At 33.2% G+C, this 23175-nt stretch overlaps 1 protein-coding gene across 1 annotated transcript in view; it reads right to left on the bottom strand.

The window, feature by feature from the left end:
• The window catches only part of LOC114345852 (ralA-binding protein 1), a 37250-nt gene that overhangs the window by 13077 nt on the left and 998 nt on the right, over window positions 1–23175 (bottom strand). Inside the window, exons 3-6 of the mRNA XM_028296660.2 lie at window positions 21665–21852; window positions 14953–15214; window positions 10226–10403; window positions 5710–6021 (exon numbers count right to left, since the gene is read on the bottom strand). Of these exons, the coding sequence (XP_028152461.1) occupies window positions 5710–6021; window positions 10226–10403; window positions 14953–15214; window positions 21665–21852 (940 nt within the window). The remainder of the gene's footprint in view (window positions 1–5709; window positions 6022–10225; window positions 10404–14952; window positions 15215–21664; window positions 21853–23175) is intronic.

The following is a 23175-nucleotide window of genomic DNA, read 5'->3' on the forward strand; positions in this document are numbered from 1 at the left end:
GACCTGGGACTGGTAGCACGAGATAAAAAAAGTCTCAAATACCACAATTGTAGAAAGTCATGTTTTAATAACTTTTCATAGGCAAGTAAAATTAGACGTTTACCCTTTTTAAAAAAATATTTTTGTTGTCGGAAAATCGACAAAATAAGAAAATTTAATTACTATTTAATAAACAAATTAGTCGATTATTGCAGAATCTGTTTAATCGCTTAAAAACTGACAAAAACCTTCTTTGTCTGACTGTTTAGAATATACGTTCCGATAGAAGAGATCTCATTTTATATCAAATACATTTCAATAATAATTTGACTGGTCTATTTAAAACCTTTTTGACAAGATTGCAGTTCTAAGAATATTGAACGTTGCCAGCATATATAATTTAACTGAACGTTATCTGCAAGGTCGTAGTTTATATCTTTCTCTAACCTTAGGCACTGTCCGAGATCGACACTGTCGTCGCAGATTAAGGCGATGTAACTGGCAACAGCGGCAGCGTTCAAGGGTACGTGTGTTTCTGTAAGTCATTTCATGAGCGCGCTGAAAGGTATTTCATAAACCAGACAGCTGATTTTACGTTTTGCGAATTGTGAGTAATTTAGTGACAAATAATAATAATTAAAAACAGAATTATTTGTAGTGATATTAGTAAAAGGTGATTTTAAATTTACTGAACTGTGAGTGATTAAGGGCCGGTTGTTCGAAAGCTAATGAACAATGATCATTATCAAATATTTAATTACTGTCACCAAAACTGTCAATGTCAACTTTGTTTGGGTTGCTGAAAACATAATTAATTACAAGTATGAGATTTATTATTAATTATGTTAATAATTATTGTTATATTAATTGATTATAGTCTCAGAATTGTAATTAATTATGTTTTTAACAACCCAAACAAAGTTGACATTGACAGTAATTAATTATTTGATAATGATCATTGTTGATTAGTGTTCGAACAACCGGCCCTTAGTTTAATTAAATTTAAGTAGTGACAAATAATAATAAAAAACATAATTATTTGTAGTGTTAGTGGAAGGTGATTTTACCTTTACTGAACTGTGAGTAATTTAGTTTAATTCAATTTAAGTAGTGACAAATAATAATTAAAAACAGAATTATTTGTAGTGTTATTAAGTAGTGGCAGGTGATTTTACATTTACTAAACTGTGAGTAATTTAGTTTAATTCAATTTAGTGACAAATAAGAATTAAAACATAATTATTATTTGTAGTGTTATTAGTGGAAGGTGATTTTACATTTACTGAACTGTGAGTAATTTAGTTTAATTCAATTTAAGTAGTGACAAATAATAATTAAAAACAGAATTATTTGTAGTGTTATTAGTGGAAGGTGATTTTACATTTACTAAACTGTGAGTAATTTAGTTTAATTAATTCAATTTAAGTAGTGACAAACAATAAATATGTCTGACAGTAGTAGTAGTGAACCGTGTATTAAAAAGAAACGCCACAATTTAACACCTGAAGAAAAAGCTATGATCGGAAATGTATTTGAAGGACTTCGAGCCAGAGAACAAAATATGAATGTAAGCGATATAGTTACATTATGTAGTATTTTAACAAAAGTTTCGGAAGCTAGTGTGTACAGAGTCATTAAAACAGTCGATAAAACAAACGATAGTAATACTTTGAAGGTTGAGACAAGAGGAAGGAAACAAATAAAATTGGATGATACGACGAAACACGCCATTCGTCGTGCAGTACATGAATTTTATTTTAAAAACGAATTACCAACTATAAAAAAATTGCTCTTTCCCTTTAATCTAATGAAAATATTCCAAAAATATCAAGACGTGTTTTGTTACGTACTTTACGTAAAATGAACTTTAGGTATTTAAAAAGAAAGAGGAATAGTACTCTTATTGAAAAAGAAGAAATCATTTTATGGCGCAGACGGTACCTGAAAAAAATTGCAGAATTTCGAAGAGATGGAAAAAAGATATACTATACAGATGAAACATGGTTAAATGAAGGACATACAGTGACTAAAATTTGGCAGGATTTAAATGTGAAAAACAAACGACAAGCTTTCCTAGATGGTTTGTCGACAGGTTTAAAAGCCCCATCTGGAAAGGGAAAACGCCTTATTATTACCCATATTGGTAGCGACTCTGGATTTGTTGAAGGAGGTTTAAATGCATTTGTTTCTAAAAAAAACTATAGATTGCCATGAGGAAATGGATGCAGATCATTATGAAAAATGGTTTTCAGATATTCTATTAAAAATTCAACCAGGATCTGTTACTGTTATGGATAACGCTCCATATCACTCCCGGCGTGTAGAACAGTTACCAACCACTAAATGGAGAAAAGCAGAGATTGCGGATTGGCTTACTAAAAAAAATATTAAATTCAATGAACAAAATTTGAAGACCGAATTACTAAACTTAGCACGGTGTCATGATAAATAATACTAAATATGTAGTAGATGAAATGGCGCGAGAACGAGGCGTAATTGTACTTCGATTGCCGCCATACCATTGCGAATTAAATCCGATAGAACTTATATGGGCTCAAATAAAAAATGAAGTAGCAAGGAACAATTTTACTTATAAATTAAATGATGTTAAAAATCTACTTAATGGTGCCGTCAGCAATGTGACCTCACAATCGTGGATAAAATGTATCGAACATGTAGTGAAAGAAGAAAAGAAAATGTTGAACCTTGATAACTTCATTGAAATTACCATTGAACCAATAGTTGTGCATCTAGGTGAAGATACTAGTGATGAATCTGAAGACGACATAGATGACTCAGATTAGGTGATATATAACGTAAGTTTTTATTTGAACATATTTTTTATATTTATCTCTATCAACGTAGATAAGCGCAACACTGTTTAGGCCCCATTAATCAGATTTTATTTTTCAGAGACATACCAAAAAAATAAAAAAAAAACAAAAAACGGCTTCGGCCTCCAAAAAAATTAAAAAATTACTAACAAAAACCGGCGCAAGCCGCCAAAAAAATTAACAAAAAAAAAACAGCAAAAAACACGGGCTAGTAGGGCCCAAACCCTTGAGCTCCGGGCCTAGCCCAGAGCAGAGGCTTGGGGCCCAAGCAAGCAATTTTAGTTACGCGGATAAGTCACTAGATGAAACAGGATTAAAGCGCCTCACGCTAGCCTGAATTTGCAATCGATTAGGGCACCACGTTGGAGTTCTGTTACGCAAAACTCCCACGTGAAGAGCATTTGGCTGATAGTTGTGCCCCTATCGCGCATCAGAGTGCTATAGGGGGGAAAGGGATGGTCTGGAGCATTGGAGCGCGGTAGAGTGTCTCCTGTTTTACTCGAGTTTTACCTCGTTCCAATGAATTGTTACACCCGAATGTCATCAAGGGCTGAGCAAGTCTCTCAGGCTGGGTTGAATCAAATTGCTTGCTTGGTGCTACTATAATATGCGGTCTATCGTCGCGTTTCTGTTATACCTCGCGGTCTACCGTTGGATGCGGGGTATAACCTGTATTATATTAAAGTGCCGGTATAAAATCTTTACAAAGTTATAAAAACGCATAAATCAGAAGAATTATTATTTTAATTTTACAAATTAATACTTTGTCATATTAATTTACTATTTTTGTTGGGAATAAGCTAATTCTATGGCTTATTCTCAACTAAAATAGTACATTGATATGACAAAGTATTAATTTGTTAATTTGGAGAATTAAAATAATAATTCTTCTGATTTATGAATTTTATTCACTTTGTAAAGATTTTCATTATTGTGTGTAAAACTCTTCTCTGAGAAAAGATTATCGTTTAGCGGCACAGGTATACTGTGCCGACAAAAAAATTTTTTACCAAGTAAATGAAACCCATAAATCGGAAGAATTATTATTTTAACTTTATAAATTATACTTTGCCATATCAATTTACTTCGAGGAAGTAGAGAGATTCCAATATCTAGGAGCGACATTCACTAGGAGACCAAATATAAAAGAAGAAATCCAAGCGAGAATTATGGCTGGCAATCGTTGTATCTTTGCTCTAAACAACTTATTGAGAAATAAGAACATATCTAGAGGGGCTAAGATAAGAATATACAAGACAGTGATAAGACCTATAGTCTTGTATGCCAGTGAAACATGGACGATGAACAAATCCGAGCAAGTCATGCTTAAAGTATGGGAAAGAAAAGTCCTAAGAAAAATATTTGGCGGAAAGATATGGAATGGAATGTGGATAAGAAGACCAAATGTGGAATTGGAGAGGATGTATGGTGAACCAAACATAGTAGGGATCGTAAAATCACAAAGACTGAGATGGTTGGGACATATCCAAAGGATGCCAAACACGAGACTTCCCAAAAAAATACTAACGGGAGGAATAGGAGGAAAGAAGAAGAAAGGTAGACCGAAAACCAGATGGAAGAAAGATGTTGAAAAAGACATAGAAGAACTGAAAATCACAAATTGGAAAAATAAAGCAGCAAATAGGAGAGATTGGAAAGGAATAGTAAACCAAGCCATGGGCCTTCTAGGCCTGGAGAGCTAAACTATATATATATATATATATATCAATTTACTATTTTAGTTGGGAAGAAGCCACAAAACACTATAATGATATTCACAGGCAGATCGCATCCCCAGGGTAGACCGCATACTATAGTAGCACCGTTTTCTTCATATAAGAAATCTATAAAATAAGAAAATAATTTTTATGACGATCAATTCGTTCTAAAATTCTTATTCTTTTTTTAATAATAACCGCACGCCCATGACTCGTCGGTTTCCTTTCCCCTTGGACCCGCAAAAGTCCACATTTAAAGTATGCGTCACTTTCTACAATTTTGGTATTTGATATACATTGAGTACTCAGAGTACTCAGTAAGATCAGAGGAAGACAGTGCTAAAGACAGTGTTCTTCGAGAGACCAGACGGTAGAAGATCAGTGGGCCGTCCCAGAAAAAGATGGAAGGATGATGTTGAAACCGATCTATCTAGGATTGGGGTACAACAATGGCAAATCAAAGCGCAAGATCGCAGACGATGGAGGGCCATAGTGGATGCGGCGAAGACTCACCCCGAGCTGTAAAGCCAGTCAAGAAGAAGAAGATAGTACTCAAGGACAAAAACCTGAGCAAAAAAACAAAATCAAAAATATATACAGCAGCAATTAGAGCAGTGATAGCCTATGGAGCAGAAGTAATTACCCTTACGAAAAAAGACGAAGAAAAGTTAAGAATAATTGAGAGAAGAATTATGAAAAGAATACATGGCCCAGTAAAGACAGAAACAGGGGAATATAGAAAGCTGATGAACCATGAAATAATAAATATAAATGAAGGAGAAGATATAGTAAAATTCATTAAAGCACAAAGGCTCAGATGGTTTGGGCTCATACAAAGAAGAGGGGTAGAAGAACTGATCAGGAAGATAATGAACTGGAAACCAGCAAAAAAATAGACCAACAGGAAGACCAAAAATAAGATGGGAAGATCAACTGCTAGACGATATATGAAAGATGGAAATTGCAAACTGGAGAGAAAAGATTCAGGACCGAAGAGAGTGGAAGAAGATAGTAGAGAAGGCAAAAAAACATCACAACGATGACCTAAAGGAAAAGCTGACTAATCCACAGCGTGAAATGGATTAAAAGGGCTCATAGTATTTGAGCGACCCATACTCTAACAAGAGTGAACGGTCCATATATATAAACAACATTATAGATCATAGTTTACTACTCACCTTTAATTGTGTAATGATTCTTTGTACTTCCCACAGCTTTTCCTCTCTTTCTTTGGATATACACCCAACATTCATCTCTTTATGTATTTGAGATAGCAGAGATTCTTGTTTTTTCAGTTCTATTTCTAGCTGCTGAGCTCTTTCAGGTATCTGCACAATATTGCATACAGGAGGAATATATTTAAAAATAACAACATTTGGAAACAATGCTTGAGAGTGATGAAGTAAGGCTTGAAGTAATCTCGATGATACGTGAAAGGTATGATTGAGTGCAGATGCAATATTTTGCTTACTCATTTTGTTTTGCTTTTCCTGCAAATAGATAATATAATTAATATATCTTATTATTTATGAACACTGATCTTATGAATATGGAGTCGACCACAAACCTCCGAGTAAGGCCGTCGCATTCAGTCCAGTATATTTTAAAACATTTTATATTGTAAACGTTAATTCTGATTTATGTACAAAATGTGATTTTAATTACCTACATGTTTTAATATCAGTTATTTGAACGTCTCCGTAATCTTGTTCTAATAAATAAATTCAGTTTTTATTTTTAATTACATTTTAACAGTAAACAAGTGTTTTGGAATCGAGCTAATTATCAGAAGGCATTTAGTGGTAATAACTGAAGAAAATATTCAACAATTCATACCAGTGGAGTGGAGTTAAAAAGGGATATCAAATGAAATCATTTACCTCTCCCCCCACACTTAGTATATCAAAATCCACAGGTAGTCCAACACACGAATGAACAAGCAGCTCCTAACTCTGAATCTGAAGATAAATGGGAGACAGTAACAAATAAAAAAAGAATAAGAAGTCCCGAAGTGGAAATATCCAGGAAACAAACAAAATTAAGTGATTATTGGCTGCAAAAGCCACTAGAAACAAAAAATTCGTATAGTATGCTTACAGAAGAAAACGAAGAAAGCAAAGACGAAGCAAATGATCAAGAAAACAATAAAAACATGTACCCAAGCTCCCACCGATAACCATTTATAATGTAGGTGTTGTCCAACACATTCATGACCTACTTAAACAAACCACAGGAGATAAATACACGATTAAAACCATTAGTTATGAAACAGTAAAAGTTCAAGTCCTTGAGGCCGAACATTTTAAAATACTGATCACTGAACTTGATAAAAGGAATACGCAATACCACACTTTTAGGCCAAAAAGGGAAAAACATTCAGGTTTGTCATAAAAGGACTGCAGCATGGTACAGATACTGATGACATAAAGGCAAATCTAGCAGCACAAGGACACGAAGCAGTGAACATTCACAATATAAAACAGCAGCACAAGGACACGAAGCAGTGAACATTCACAATATAAAACATTATGTATCAAAAACCCCCTTGCCAATGTTTTTCATTGATATCGTATCGAAGGAAAACAACAAAGAAGTTTATAAAATAGAGAAATTAGGAAACAATATCAACAAATGCAAACCTCCTCGTACGAAAAGAACAATCCCCCAGTGTACAAGATGCCAAGACTACGGACACACCAAAACATACTGCCGCAAAGTACACAGATGCGTAAAATGTACAGGTAATCACGAAACAAAAGATTGTCCTCGAAAATCACGTGATGACAAAGTAAAATGTGTCAATTGTAACAGTGACCACCCGGCTAACTATAGAGGATGCCAAGTTGATATTCAACTACAGCAGAAGCTATATCCTACACTAAGAGAGAAAAGAATCATGCAACCACATATCCAAACAAATAATTCTCAACAAATACAACCTGATTTAACCTATGCTCAAATAGTCAACAAAAATCAACCACACTGTACATATAACAACCAAACAAAACCAGGACATAACCAACCTAATAACAACTTAGCCAAGCTGGAAGAAATGATGCAAAAACTCATGGAGCAAAATGGGCACAATGCTCAATTTGCTTACTACTGTCATCAATAAGATCGCTTAATGGCTTCACAACCAAAATATAAAATAGTAGTCTGGAACGCAAATGGCCTTTATCAACGGGCCAAAGAACTCAAAGCATTCATACTTAATCAAAATATTGATATAATATTAATTTTTGAGACTCACTTTACAGAAAAACACTATATGCGGATTCCCAACTACAAGTTGTATTACACGGTGGAAGCGCCATGATTATACGTGATTCTATTAAACACTCCGAAATGGAAAAATATAACAAAGACTACCTGCAAGCAACCAGCTTAACAATTGATGAAGCACAGGGCCCAATAACAATATCTGCCTTAAACTGCCCACCTAAAAATGTCGTTAAAAAAGAACATTTCCTAGAATATTTTTTCCTCTAGGGAACATATTCATTGCAGGTGGAGATTATAATTCAAAACATCCGATGTGGGGTTCTAGACTAACAACACCAAGAGGTAGAGAATTAGCTAAAGCAATGGTAGAAAATAACCTGCAACAAATTTCTACTGGCGAACCAACTTATTGGCCGTCTGACTTAAACAAAATACCTGATGCCGTTAATTTCTGCATCACAAAAGGCATCGATACCAAAAAATGTAAAGCTGAATCATGCTTCGATTTATCATCAAACCACTCACCGTTTATAATAACAATCTTCGAAAAAATCTTAAACAAAGTACATCAACCAACTTTGCACAACATTAAGACTGGTCCCAATTTAGAGAAAAACTAGACAGCCTGATCTCACTAAATCTGTCCTTGAAAAAGAACTACAACTAGAATCAGTTGTAGATAACCTAACAAAAAACATACAAATTGCTGCATGGTATGCGACTTCCAGCTACGAACCATCTCCAAACAGAAATAATGTGTCTCCCACAATTAAACAAAAAATTTTAGAAAAACGACAATTACGTAAAAATTGTCAACAGTCAAGAACGGCAGAAAATAAGAAAAAACTTAACAAAGCAACAAAGGAATTAATCCATGAAGAAGAAAACCATGAAATACAAGAATATTTAGAAAATTTAACACCAACTCAAGCTACAGATTACTCACTCTGGAAAGCCACGAAAAAACTCAAATGGCCCCAACAGCATAACCCACCAATCAAAGATGAGGCAAACACCTGGGCTAGGAACAACAAAGAAAAAGCTGATCTTTTTGGCAAGCACCTTCAAAAAGTATTCACGCCATACCCTTCTACAGTATCTACAGAGGAAGAAACAGAACTAACCATATCCTAACAGCACCGTTTCAAATGGATCTGCCCCACACGAAATTTACAGTCAACCAAGTAAAACAAACAATAATAAATAAAATCAACATCAAAAAAGCCCCTGAATTTGACCTAATCTCTGGCAAGATTCTAAAAGAAGTCTCGGATAAGTGCATAAAACTAATCACCTTTATATTTAATGCAATTCTGCGCCTAAACTACTTCCCTAGTATATGGAAAGTGGCACAAATCCTAATGATTCTTAAACCCGGAAAAAGACCGGAAAATGCATCTTCATACCGGCCTCCTTTTGCCTATGATTAGCAAAGTCTTTGAAAAAATGTACGTAAGAAGGTTGAAAACGATAATAGAGGAACATAAAATAATTCCAGAACATCAGTTCTGGAAGTGCATAGAATCCGTGAAAGAAACCATACAACGTTTTAGTGTTTAATACTGTGAACACGTGCTAGTGCATCCTAATGCGTTTGCCAGACAACTAAATGTGCGAAACGTCTTTAAGTGTGTAGACTAAAGCAACTGCCGTCCGACTTGACCAACTGAATGTAATCAAGTGTATTTAGATTGGTAAAATATTAATTTTAGAATTGTAAAGAGGTTACTCACTGGAGTAACTCTCTACATGTCTGTATTTTTTACCATAACAAATGCTTAATGCCCAATGGGCAGATTGTTGTACTCAATGGAGTTAATAAAAAAAAATATATCTTATGAATATAATATCGCACCCAGACTTCATTAGTGCCGTAACCCTGAAATCAAAAACTTTTCAGGAGAGCAAAAACAAAAAGTTATGTGAACTCTTCATTTTTCCCCTTTAACTTCCTTGCCTAAATTAACCAAATTCTGCACTTATGTTGATTATGTGTGTAGCTATCTAACGCTAGTATTTATTTTTAGTTATTGACATTGCTTTACTCTGAAATTCACCCTTAAAAGGCCTCTAATAAGGCGCTATTGCTAAGGCATCCATATTCAAAAATCGAGGATGAGGACGTATCAATCTTCCGTATCACAGGTTATGGCACTAACACAGGTTTTACTTGAAACAAATACATTATCACATGTTAGGGCAATATTTAAAAAAAAACGGTACTTATCACACATCCACTCTCGACCACACTCTAATGCAAGATGCCTTGTGGCTCCCTTGCTAATACTGAGAGCCAAAACCGAAAATGGCAATAAAGACACAGGCGCACCATACGAATTCTAAGATAACTAAATTTTATCACATTATTCCACAATGAAGGCAACAACTAAAGGAATGTGTTAGACCAAAAAACAGATTTTCCATTGTTTTAGGGTTATGGCACTATGAAGTCGGGGTGCATATACCTACATTTAAAGAAACGTTGTGTAAATGAACTATCAACCATGACAATAACAGCTTGTTCTGTGAGGGCAAATTCTCTACTAATATTTTCAAATGTTTTTCCCTAGTATTTAAATTCAATATGGCACCAGCTTCCTCAAAGCGTATTAGTAAATCATTTGTGAATATGGGTTCTGGAAGATCCCTGCAATTAAAAATAAATGTAATACTAATAACAATGAAACGTCTCAATATATCCATTATTAACACCTTCGCTGTGTTTAGAGATATTTATAAACTTACGTTAAGTGCTTTACTAGACATATATGTCCCATATTGAACCTTTGACACAGTCAATGCAGCCAACCGTTAGTGTAAGTAGTCAGTAACGTACTGATAGATCCGCGGGCCCTGGTTCCAGTTGGGAAGCAGGCCCCCCGCCCAATGAAAACACACGTTGTATATCAAAAGTTTTTAATAAACATTAAATATAAAAAATCATCATACACTAAGTAGCAAAATTAACGCACCACCTTAAAAATGAGACTTTTTGATGTCTCGTATTTCCTAAACTTGTCCGATTTAAGTGATTTTTTTGACAAGTTATAGCGTTATTCTTTAACAATATCGCTGTAATAATATTGTTGCTAGGCAGGTGAATCGTCATTGAATAGCGGGTGTACAAATCAAAATGGTGTTTTTTTCTGAAAGTTCGCAACACCCTGTGGAGAATTCTAGTATTTATAAATACTAAAATAAAACCTAACTATAGCATCGCCTTTTCTTAACATTTTGTTTTTTAATTCATTCGCTATTATTGAAAAATAAAAAAGTTAGGTATTTTAACAAACAAGCCTAAAGTAGGTTATGATAAATTAACAATTTGATAAATGTCAAATTGTGAACACTCAAAAAGTGTCTGGTTTGTTGTAAAAATTAGTAAATTTATTATTTATGTCCGTAATTGTTTTTGTTGTTTGGTGGAAATAGAACGCGCTACAAGGAAATTTACCCGCAATGAGTGCGTTCAAGCAGTCACCTTACATAGCGAAGAACTTAGCTACCATGCTATCGGCTCGAAATATTGGTAACAATTTTTTGCTAATGCACGATACTGCAAGACCTGACTTTGCACGAACTATAACCGAAAATTTACAGCAGGTAAATCTTCGTATTTTGAATTGGCTACCGCATAGTCCAGATCTTAACCCAATCGAACATTTGTGGGACATAATTTGCAGAAGACTACGACAGCGCTTGCCACTTCCTAGAACCTTACAAGAGGTAAAAACAGTAGCTCTCGAGATTTGGAATGATATTGTTATTAAAGACCAACTAGCAAATCTCATTTGTAATATAAAAGGACATATCTCTTTTATTATAGAACATAAGCGAATGAATCACAAAACAAAAATAACAAAAACGATAAAACTGGAATATCTAGGCCATATAATAAGAGGGGGAAAGTATTCCCTGCTAAGACGCATAATCCAAGGAAAACTCTCGGGAAACAGAAATGAGAGACGTAGGAGGATTTCCTGGTTGCGTACTTTAAGGGAGTGGTACGGGTGCAGTTCTATACAGTTGTTCAGAGCTGCAGCCAACATAGTTAAGATTGCTGTGATGGTAGCCAACCTCCGATAGGAGACGGTACTGCAAGAAGAAAAAGAAGAACATTCCGCAGGGTGTTCCGAACTTTTAGAAAAAAACACAGTATGATTGGTACACCCGGTATAAAATGACAACTTACCTGTCTAGCAAAAATATTATTACAGGGATATTGTTAAAGAATAAAGCTATGACATATGACAGCCTTCATTTCTGTTTAAAACGTCACTAAATTTATCTTCAATTTTTTTCCGATTGTCCCAGCAAGATTTATTATTCTTTCTTTGATATCTTTTATATTATTATTTGCAAATGCTATATCTGAGGTTCTCCTCCTATCTTGTATCTTTGACTCTCTAGTTTTGTAGTAGAATTTACAATTATGTCAAAATTCGACTTTATATAGGACAGTTCAGTCTGATCAGTCAATCTAAAGAGGATTTAAAAACGAATTTACTATCCCTCGCTACCTGTTGGCCCTATTCTACTGATGACAAGTTCCAGATGGGTTTTCCCAAACAATAAAACTTGTAATAAAGCTATTTAGTAGATACATACTTGGAATAAAGTAATAAAGTTATTTAGTAGATACCCCAAGAATATACCTGCTATGAATAATTTCAAGAAAGTATTATCTAAATATACAGGGCGAGGCAGATAAAGGGCCTATTAGAAGTATCTCGAGAACTAAAGCTAAGAGAATCTTGAAAATTGGAATACAGGGGCTTTGAGGTATGAACTATTTAATGAAAATATTTTCTTCTCTTTGCTACTTCCGGTTATACCGGAAGTTGATTGTAACTTCGTTTTTTTAAATGAGACACCCTGTATATTTTTACATTTTTTGATTCTCCTCGATTTCTTCTTTCTTAAAATATAAGGTTTTGTAGTATTATACAGGGTAGGTTAAAAGATAATTACGTTTTCTTATTAATTTCGTAGCAACATTAACACCCTGTAGGATTGTAGTAGATTGGTATAATAAATTCTATTAATGTTCAAATGATTTTTAATATAGTCTACTATTGTTAAGAGTTATTGGTATAGTTAAACTTTTCATTTTAGTATACAGGGTTGGTCGAAACTCGGAATGAGTATTTTCTGAGTTTTCTTAAATGGAACACCCTATATTTTAGTATGGTAATGAAATTCTATTTTATGGTACTTTTTAATTTCTTAAGCATTCCCTATACCTAACTTCTTTAGTTTGTGAGTTATTGGTGATTAAATCCAAACATTAATTGCAACACAAAATAGGTGAAATTGTATTAGGTTGGCCGTGAAAATATTCAGTCACAAATAATTTTTTTGGAAATAAATACATATTAATCTATACTGATACTTAAAATTGCCCATAGTGGTTGAGGTATCAAAATACCATCGAAGTTAAGATTGTTGGTGCGATTAACAATTAAGCACAAACTAAAGCAGTTAGGTATAGGGAATGCTTAAGAAGTAAAAAGTACCATGAAATATCATTTCATTACAATACTAAAATATAGGGTGTTCCATTTAAGAAAACTCAGAAAATACTCATTCCGAGTTTCGACCCACCCTGTATACTAAATTAAAAATTTAGTTACACTAATAACTGTTAACAGTAGTAGACTATATTAAAAATCATTTGAACATAAATAGAGTTTATTATGTCAAACTACTACAATCCTACAGGGTGGGAATATTGCTACGAAATTAATATGAAAACGTAATTATCTTTTAACCTACCCTGTATATTATTACAAAACCTTATATTTTAAGAAATAAGAAATCGAGGAGAATCCAAAAATGTAAAAATATACAGGGTGTCTCATTTAAAAAAACGAAGTTATAAGCAACTTCCGGTATAACCGGAAGTACCAAATAGATGAAAATATTTTCATTAAATAGATCAGTCTTCAAAACCCCCTTATTCCAATTTTCATAATTCAATTGTCTTTAGTTCTCGAGATAGTTCTAATAGGCCCTTTATCATCATCATCACATTGTTTGATTTGCTTGTCTAGAAAATGCTTAGAAGAAATGCGTTCAATGTGCTTCCCCGTTTAGGATTTTGTCCTCTTCAGGGTTTGTAGTTAATGTGTAGTATTGGCAGCAAAAGCAAACAGTCCGAAAAACACACTGGGGCAAGCGCCGTGTCCTGGTGTTCTTGGATCCTGGGTTATGCCGGACGGTGGTGTCCAGAAGGCTAAGAAGTCAACAGAGAAGAAAGTTTGATGGATTGTTGTTGGTTCCATAGACATTTACGTGTACTGTCCATGCTTTGCTCTCGACCAGTCTCCCTAGAAACCATTGTACAACGACAGGCGAACCTGCGTCCCTCGTCGGCGGTCAGGAGGTGGCTTTGAGCGCAGCGTGGACAGTGTGCGTTCGAGTGGAGAAAATAGTTGCGGCTATTTTCTTGGGACGAACAGGTATAATTGTGCAATGAAGTTGGGAAACCGCAAAAAACCAACTTCTCCCTGTTCGGGGTAGGGAAGAGGAAATGTTAGAGGTGGGTACGGTAGGCTAACGGGGTAGCCTCAAGGATGTTTTCGTACTCCACCGGGAGTTCGTCAATGCATGTTTGCATTAGAGCGGACGGTACATGAATCTTTTTGCGTTTGGGCTTTCGGTGGAGTACGTGGCCGGAAGATGAACAGAAACATTTGAGAGATTCTTGTGTGTCGGAACCTTCGGTGTGAGGCCCTTTATCTGCCTCACCCTTTATATAGGAAACTATTTTATTTATGCAATATTTTCTAATACATCAAAACATGCCGCAATATGCCCTTAATCAAGTAAATATGAATAGCATATTATGCATTTATGAAGAAACCCACAAAGATATGCTGCATGTTTATGCACAGACATGCATTTTGCATATAATCCAGGCTCTATTTATAAGTAACCACACAAAAATAAAAATGTATTAAGCAGTTATATTTCCTAGTTTTTACTTGTATAGTTCAAAATGTCCCCATCAAATTAGAAAAAAAAAAGAAACAAAAAGCGTATTTGAGAGGGCCCCTGCGGGGCCCGGGCCCTGGTTCTGCGGAACCATGCTCAGTACGCCACTGTAAGTAGTCTATTTGTCTCGCAACGCAGCAAAGTTGTTAAATATTCATAATTATGGAGTATGCATTTCTGTAATATTGGAAATTTCATACCTTAAAAACATTTTTAATAGACTAGTAGCAGTTGGCACATCGTAATCACTTAATCTAACATTTTCCCTCTGATTGTACATTTTCTTAATTTGTGTAACTTTTGCTTTTGTTCCACTAATCTTATAAACACCTTCAAAAAGTACTCCGATGGATTCTACAAAATCGATACAGTCTCTGATTGGTAATGGCAAATCAACTCCATCATGGCACCTACTTCGTTCAATGGCAATATCTAAACTCACCCCAAATATTGGCAGAGCATCTACAATGTAGATATAAATGTATTAAATATACAAATAAAATATTAAAACAAAGTATTATCATGTGATATTTCTGGACGATGTGGTGCTGCTGGCAAGAGGAAAAAAAGAGCTACAGGAGTTACCTAGTATAAAGAATAGTAAAAGCAGCTAAGAAGATGGGACTGTACATAAATGAAACTAGAGGCTGATTTATAAACTCAACGTCAACGTCGAACGGCAACGTCAACGTCGGAAGATGGTCAAATGGGAAACTCATGCTTCCATTTATAAACTTCGTTCGCCGTTGACGTTGACGGTGGGAAGATTCATCTTTTTTGGCCGTTAACGGCACGATCACAGGACATAAACAAAAAGCTATAGCCCTGTAGCGTCATAAAAAATAAAAACTGACAAGGTTTGTCAAAGCCAACTAAATAATTATTTGTTTATGTTTGTAAATACAGAAAACATTCTCAAGTTTTAAAATACCTATATTTAATATGATATTGGAGTACAATCTGTACTCCAAGGTATATCAAGTATAGGTATACAGTGCGTCCATAAAGTAACGCATAAATTCATTATTTCGTAAACCGGCGACATTAAGGAAAAATAGCGAAACCGGTCGATTTTTATTTTTAAATTCCGATTTTTTGGCATATATATCATACTAGTGACGTCATCTATCTGGGTGTGATGACGTAATCGATGATTTTCTTTAAATGAGAATAGGGGTCATGAGATAGCTCATTTGAAAGGGTATTCAATTCTTTATTCACTAATATAAACATTAACATAATTATTAATACAAGGTGTTCAAAAAAAAACATTTTTTTAATTAAAATAATTGAGACAAAAAGAAGAATGTATGTAATTTATTTAATTCAAAATACGTTTTAATGTTGTAGACAACAAGAAAAAATGTTTATTTGGCAAATAAATATTGTTTTTCGCTTAAATTCAATTAGTCCAGGGCCCATCTGCTTTGAGATGGACGTTGAGAGGTGACTCAATTTTTTTTGCAGAAATTGCTTGAAAATAACTCAAATAATAATATTTGAGTTATCCTCCCTCTCAAAAAGGTCCGGAACATTGTTTAAATAATTAAAATGTCAAAAAATAAAGGAAAAATTCGATTTTTTTCTTCGTTTTTTGATTACAACTTTAAAAGTGTCCTGCGCGCAACACCAATAATTAATGTTTATTTAAAAAAATTCCTGACGTCGTGGTGGTTAATCGATTTTAGTTTTGCAAATTGCAAATGAAAGGTACAGTACACTTCTATAAGCAAAAAAAATTTCAACTTGCTATCTGCTTTATTTTCAGTCCTGTCATCATCATCATCATTGGCTCGACAGCCCTTTCTGGGTCTTGGCCTGTTCCAGGATTCTTCTCCACTCTGATCTGTTTCGTGCTTTTTTTCTCCAGTTTTTTATTTTTAAGATTTTTATATCATTTTCTATTTGTTCTAAATATCTCAGCTTCGGTCTTCCTCTTGTTCTTTTTCCTACTGGCATCTGTTTGAATATTTTGTTTGGTATTTCGCCTTCTTCCATTCTTTCTACATGTCCCTGTATTTTCAGTCCTGTAACAGTTTGAAAAAATGAATTTTTTTGCGAAAGCTGGATTGCAAAATTTATTTTGCAAAATCTATTGAACCGATCTTAATGAAATTTACAGTATTGTTTAACTGTATCATATATTTTTTCTGGGTGAAATTTGAAGGTCCTTTAGCATAAATGGTTGAAAAACTTGTTTTTGTATGGTTTTTTCGCAATTATTGCTATTTTGCAACAAGGGTGACTATTTTTTAAATTTTCAACCAACTCTATATTGTAGGACATTTAATTACACAACTTTTATGTCAATACAACTTTTCTCGGAATTGAATACTCTTAAAGTTATAATCAAAAAACGAAGAAAAAAATCGAACAATGTTCCGGACCTTTTTGAGAGGGAGGATAACTCAAATATTATTTGAGTTATTTTCAAGCAATTTCTGCAAAAAAATTTGAGTCACCTCTCAACGTCCAAATGTACTAATATTTTTACAGATGCGCCCTGGTCTAAATGTTAAAGCTGCAACCCACCTGTTTCTTGGCAGTTTGAACATTTCGTTTAAGCGAAAAATCAATTTTTATTTGTCAAATAAATTTTTTTTCTACAACCGTGTTAAAAATGCAATTTTTAGCATTCCATAGGAGCGTTAAAAATGCTACTTTAAAGCACTAGTGCTTTAAAATTTTTAGGGCACTGCAGTTAAAAGTGAATTGTCAAATTGTGAAACGTCAAAATATTTATATTTCATGTATTAACATTAATATTAATAGTACAAATTGCGCAATTTGAAAAAGGTGGTTTAAAAGGTTTTTAAAATTTAATTTAAACTGTATTATTGCATTTTTAACACGTTTGTAGAAAAAAAACTATTAAAATTTGTTAGAATATACAACAATAAAAGTAGATGTTATTATTCTATAGTTGTTATGATTTACGTATTGACAGTATAGGCAGTTTTGATGTAATGTCAAGAAAAATATAAAAATGGAATGTCAGTCAAGTTCCAGTAAAAGTTTTTGTAGATATTGTCCTGTAATTGAGAATGAATAAATTATAATTGTTGATATATAAGACGTTTGTAGAAAAAATATTGTATGATATATGTACGTGTTAAAAAGTGCATTTTTAAGGCACTCATGTGAATTGCAGAATTTGCTTCGCTCATTCTGCAAACTTTCACATGCGTGCCTTAAAATTGTACTTTTAACACTTATATCATAAATAACTATTTCTGTTTACTGACAATAGTAAAATGTATTTTGAATTAAATAAATTACATATATTCCTCTTTTTGTCTCATTTTAATTAAAAAAATGTTTTTTGAACACCCTGTGTAAATAATTATGTTAATGTTTATATTATTAGATAGAGAATTGAATACCTTTTCAAATGAACTATGATATGACCCCTATTCTGATTTAAAAAAATCATCGATTACGTCATCACGCCCAGATGGATGACGTCACTAGTATGATATATATGCCAAAAAATCGTAATTTAAAAATAAAAATCGACCTGTTTCGGGATTTTTCCTTAAAATAGCCGGTTTATGAAATAACGAATTTATGCGTTACTTTATGGACGCACTGTATCTGTCAAGTATAGGTATATCTGTCAAGGTATATCTGTATACCAATTATGGTAATGGTAAGAAATAATTTAAAAAAAATTTGTCCTATATTTCATTAATTTTTATTATTTCAGCTAATATAGATATCCATTGAAAACATTAGGGCAAACATTAGCTTATGCAAAATTGCGAGTTCCTTTATAGTCTATAGCATAAAGTCCATAAAGATTACAAAAACACAACGAACAAAGACGCACCATGAGAGGAAATTACCAAAAGAAACAGTTAGTGGTAGTAAGAATACAAAAAACGTTTTGGTAAAATTTCAATTTTTTCATTGATTTTAGTGGAGTGATCCTGATCGTTTTAGAAAAGGAAAAAATAAGTTTCATGCTAGAATTGAGGCATCAGAAAGTAACTCAGTAACTGACCTTCCTGCAATCAACAGACACTTTTTTACCGAGCACCCTGGATATAAGGACCTTTTTACAACATTCTTCCAAGTTTAGTGTCAGTCTACATATTTGTGGTTTTTTAATTCTTATAATTGTTTTATAAGGGACATTTAAGGTTACAAAGGAAATTTAAAAAATTAAGGCCCCAGAACATCTTCCACTGTCTCTTATGCACCTATTGAAATCATATTTGAGGACGAACCTATACCAGACACATCACAAGATGTGAATACATTTAACTCCAGAAAAACCTAGTCTGTTAGTCATATTCTTTTATGTTTAGTACTTAAAAGTGAGTTTTCATTTGTTACAGTATCAATTAGTGCATTACACTCAAATTTAATCACTGCTTCATAAAAAATGGTAGGTAGTCTTGTTTCTCCAGCAGAAAAAAGTATCTTAAATAATACATTTTCTCAATATGTTCGTGCATGCTTGGAGGCATTGAATCCTGAAGATGCTGCTGAGGGAGCGTTCAAGTATTACGTAACGCGATTTTTGACCCCCCCCCCCCCCTAAGTAACGCACTGTAATGGGTGTTTAAGTATTACGTAACGCCGCAATTTTTGAAGATTTTTGACCCCCCACCCCCTCCCAACCTGCGTTACGTAATACTTGAACGGCCCCTGAGGCAAGGAAGCAGATATGTTCATAGTTTTTTCTTACATTGTTATTAATTTAGTTTGTTGTTTTAATGTTTTGTAGATTGCTTAGTTTGTTTATTGATAAGAAATAAAACAATTAATTGTACTGCTGTCTTTTTATTTCTTTACTTATGTAATAATAAAAGATCACAAGAAGAAAGTTTACAAAATGATGGAAAATAATATTTTAACCAATAAATTTTTTTAAATATTTATATTATAAAAATAATACCTCGACACCGTAAGGTACAAGAGGACGGCTTAAGTAAGTAAGTATTATAAAAATAATATATGCAGGGTATAGACGAAGAATGGCAATAGTCCATTTGGATTGATTTCGAACAAATTGAAAATTAAGATTTAATTTATAAAGTCAAAGTAATTATTATTATTCTTTAAATTTTACTTTATAATAAGTGAATAAATATTAATTTTAAATTTTCTACAAATAAATTCCAATGAACTATTGCCATTCTTCTGTACCATTCATATAGGTATATATCGACAGTTAAATACTGAAACCTCATAAGTTACAATCTACAACTTTTCAGTAGAGCGAAAAACTTCTCTGCTTAGTACAGGCTTTTTCTTTCTCAGTATTTATTTATTGAATACTTTGAAAAAAAAATACCAAAACATACTTTTTAACAGAAGAAATAAAAGCATGTACTAAGCAAGGAAGTTATTTTGCTATCCTGAAAATTTGTAGATTTTGAGGTTTCAGTATTTAACCGTTGAGGTTATATATAATAAGAAATGACTTAAAATGTATTTGATATATTTATTTTTAAAATAATCTGTCTACAGCAATGCCAGAAGAAGAAAAATATATAATGTATCTCAGAAACAGAATATATGACCTTTTTGCAACATTCTTCCAAATGATTATGTTGATCCATGGTCTATTAATTCTTCATAAATCCATTTGGTTGATCTGAACAGTACCTACATACCATACATATTTTTAATTTCATGCATACAAAAATTATGTACACTACTAGTTTCTTCACAATATTGTTGATATTTATTTTAAAAATATTCTCTGTAGGTATATGAATCTTGTCAGATAAAAAATATTGACATAAACTATCTCTAGAATATAGGACCCTTGTTGCAACAATCTTCCAACTATTTCTAATAACGCCCGGTTTTTCTCTATTTGGTTAAGATGAACCGGAACAGTACATGTTTTCATATTCATTTGCAGTTATCAACATTCTACATTCAACACTTTCAACTTTCTAATAAAACCATTTCAAATTCCAAAAAATAAAAAATGTAAGGTTAGAGAGTAATAATAAATATAAATGTGACATGACATTACGTCTAACTGCTACGCACTGTCAACGAAAAGTTTATAAATGCACCCCAGAACGTTGAACGTCAAGGTCAACGTCGAACGGCAACGTTAACGTCAACGTCGAGTTTATAAATCAGCCTTAAAACAAAATGTATGGAATGGACAGATGATCAGTTCAGAAATGGAGAAAAATTTAAAGTAGAAGTAGAAGAAGGAACATCATATCAATTCGAAATGGTAGAAAAATTTACATAACAAGAGCAATAATATCACGTAAACTATACATTAAAGAAGAAATACAAGCTAGAATAATGGCAGGCAATAGAAGTGTATAGGCGTTTAATGGAATGTTAAAAACCAAGTTTTTATCAAGAAAGGCCAAAATACAGTTATACAAAACAACTATACAACCAATAGTACTGCAGTGAGATATGGACAATGACAAAAAATGAACAAAATTTTCTGGAGATCTGGGAAAGGAAAAGGCTGAGGAAGATATATGGAGGAATAATAAAGGAAAGTTTATGGATAAGAAAATCTAATGGTGAGTTAAAGGAATTATACAATCAACCTAATATAATAGGAGTGATAAAGGCACAGAGATGGCGAGTCCCTAAAAAGAATGCCGAACATTAGGACTCCAAAAAGGGTAGTACACTCAACTATAGCCTCAAAAAAGAGAAGAGAAAGAACGAAAAATAGACTTAAGCAAGAGATTGAAAAAGATATGGAAAGAATGGAGCTAGAAGGCCAGAAAAGAAAAATGAATAACAGAAATGAGTGTAGAAAAATCACATATCAAGCCAGAGATGATCTCAGTACATAAAGAAAAATGAAAATTAAGAAAGAACAAACTTTTTAAGCCATTGGGCCTCTAAGGCCTTTAGTGCTATTGTATATATGTATATTTGTTTTATCAGAAAGACAAGCAATTTACTTACCAGCTATGACAATTGTTTCTTCAACAGAACTTTTCGTTTTCTTCCCTTTGTCCTTTTCACATTTCTTATCTGCTTTCTTTTCCTTGTCTTTTTTATCAGAACTCTCTTTGTCTCTTGATTTTTCCCTTTTCTCTTTTGACTTGGAAGTAAATTTAAATGACTTGGTCTTTTTCGATTTTGATGGACTCCTGCAAAAGATAAATTAATATCAATAAGCTAATAGAGTTAAATGCGATATACTATAGCTGCCATCAAATGCAACATATCTTTGGTGTAGTATAGAAATAATGGCATATGCTGATGATATTGTTTATTTATTTATTTATTCACGGGCAAGCGCTATTCAGATATAAATGTTACAGTGTTCTAAATTATCATAATATAACATAAATTATCATAATATAACATAACAAAGTGGTTTGAGAAAAAATAATTCTATGAGTAGTACAGTTACAAAAAAGAAAAAAGAATAAGATGACATATAGGTCAGTACAATTACAAACAAAATATAACACATAATTCAATTCAGAAATGTTCCACGGTATAACAGTTTTAGGTTATCTAATACATACAGGTTGTGTAACACTAATCACAATACAAAAGCTCTGGCCGAAAGTAGTAAAAAGTTAAAAAGTTAGAGAAGAAATACGATTTTTAAAGCGGGAAACTGATATAATAAAAAATACGAGGTTATTGACAGACTAAACATAGTTCAATGTAGACCTATTCATAAAAAATCTCTTAATTAATGGAGTAGAGCATCATGTTCCTAGTAGTAATCCGTTTTCATCCAATGTAAGCCAAATTATTTTACAAATTTCACCATGTAGTTAGAACATACATCTTGACCAGTGTTTGGCATTGTGGCTATTTAGCAAGGACAGAGAGTTCACTGATGATGGACTGATAAGTCCGAAAACGTTATGGTACGTAATCCGTTTGGATTTTTAAAAATTTTTAGAATTTTTATTAAATATAGCAACTACACTAGGGAGTTTTACTTCATGTTAATTTTATTTAACTAGATGGTATACAGCCAACCTTCGGGTATTATCCCGTTTTATTTTTAATAAAATGTCACTTTGCACCTTTTTGCAAATCAGTGACGATATACTTTTGAAGGAGTAAGATAGTTCTTGTATCTAGGCTCAAAATCCATCTACTAAAGTAATACAGTAACTGCAGAAATTAACCGACGTATATATCTAGCAAATAGAGAGTACTATAGATTAAAGAAACTTTTAACATCAGAACATAATATACATAACTCTAATCAAGCCCGTCCTCACCTCTAAAATCCTAAGACATATTTATAAAGGTGTGCAGGAAAACGGATTATGGCATAGACGCTATAATTTTGAAATTACCCACCTTTATAATGAGTTTAGTATAGGGCTTTTCATTCACAGTCATTTGTTTCGAGCTTCTGTCATGTGTCACATAATATTAATATATCTACGTCATATGTTATTGGTATATAACAATGATACAAACCAAAGGCGTGTGGCGTA

Source organism: Diabrotica virgifera, chromosome 10, assembly GCF_917563875.1.
Source record: "Diabrotica virgifera virgifera chromosome 10, PGI_DIABVI_V3a".
Classification (NCBI taxonomy): domain Eukaryota; kingdom Metazoa; phylum Arthropoda; class Insecta; order Coleoptera; family Chrysomelidae; genus Diabrotica; species Diabrotica virgifera.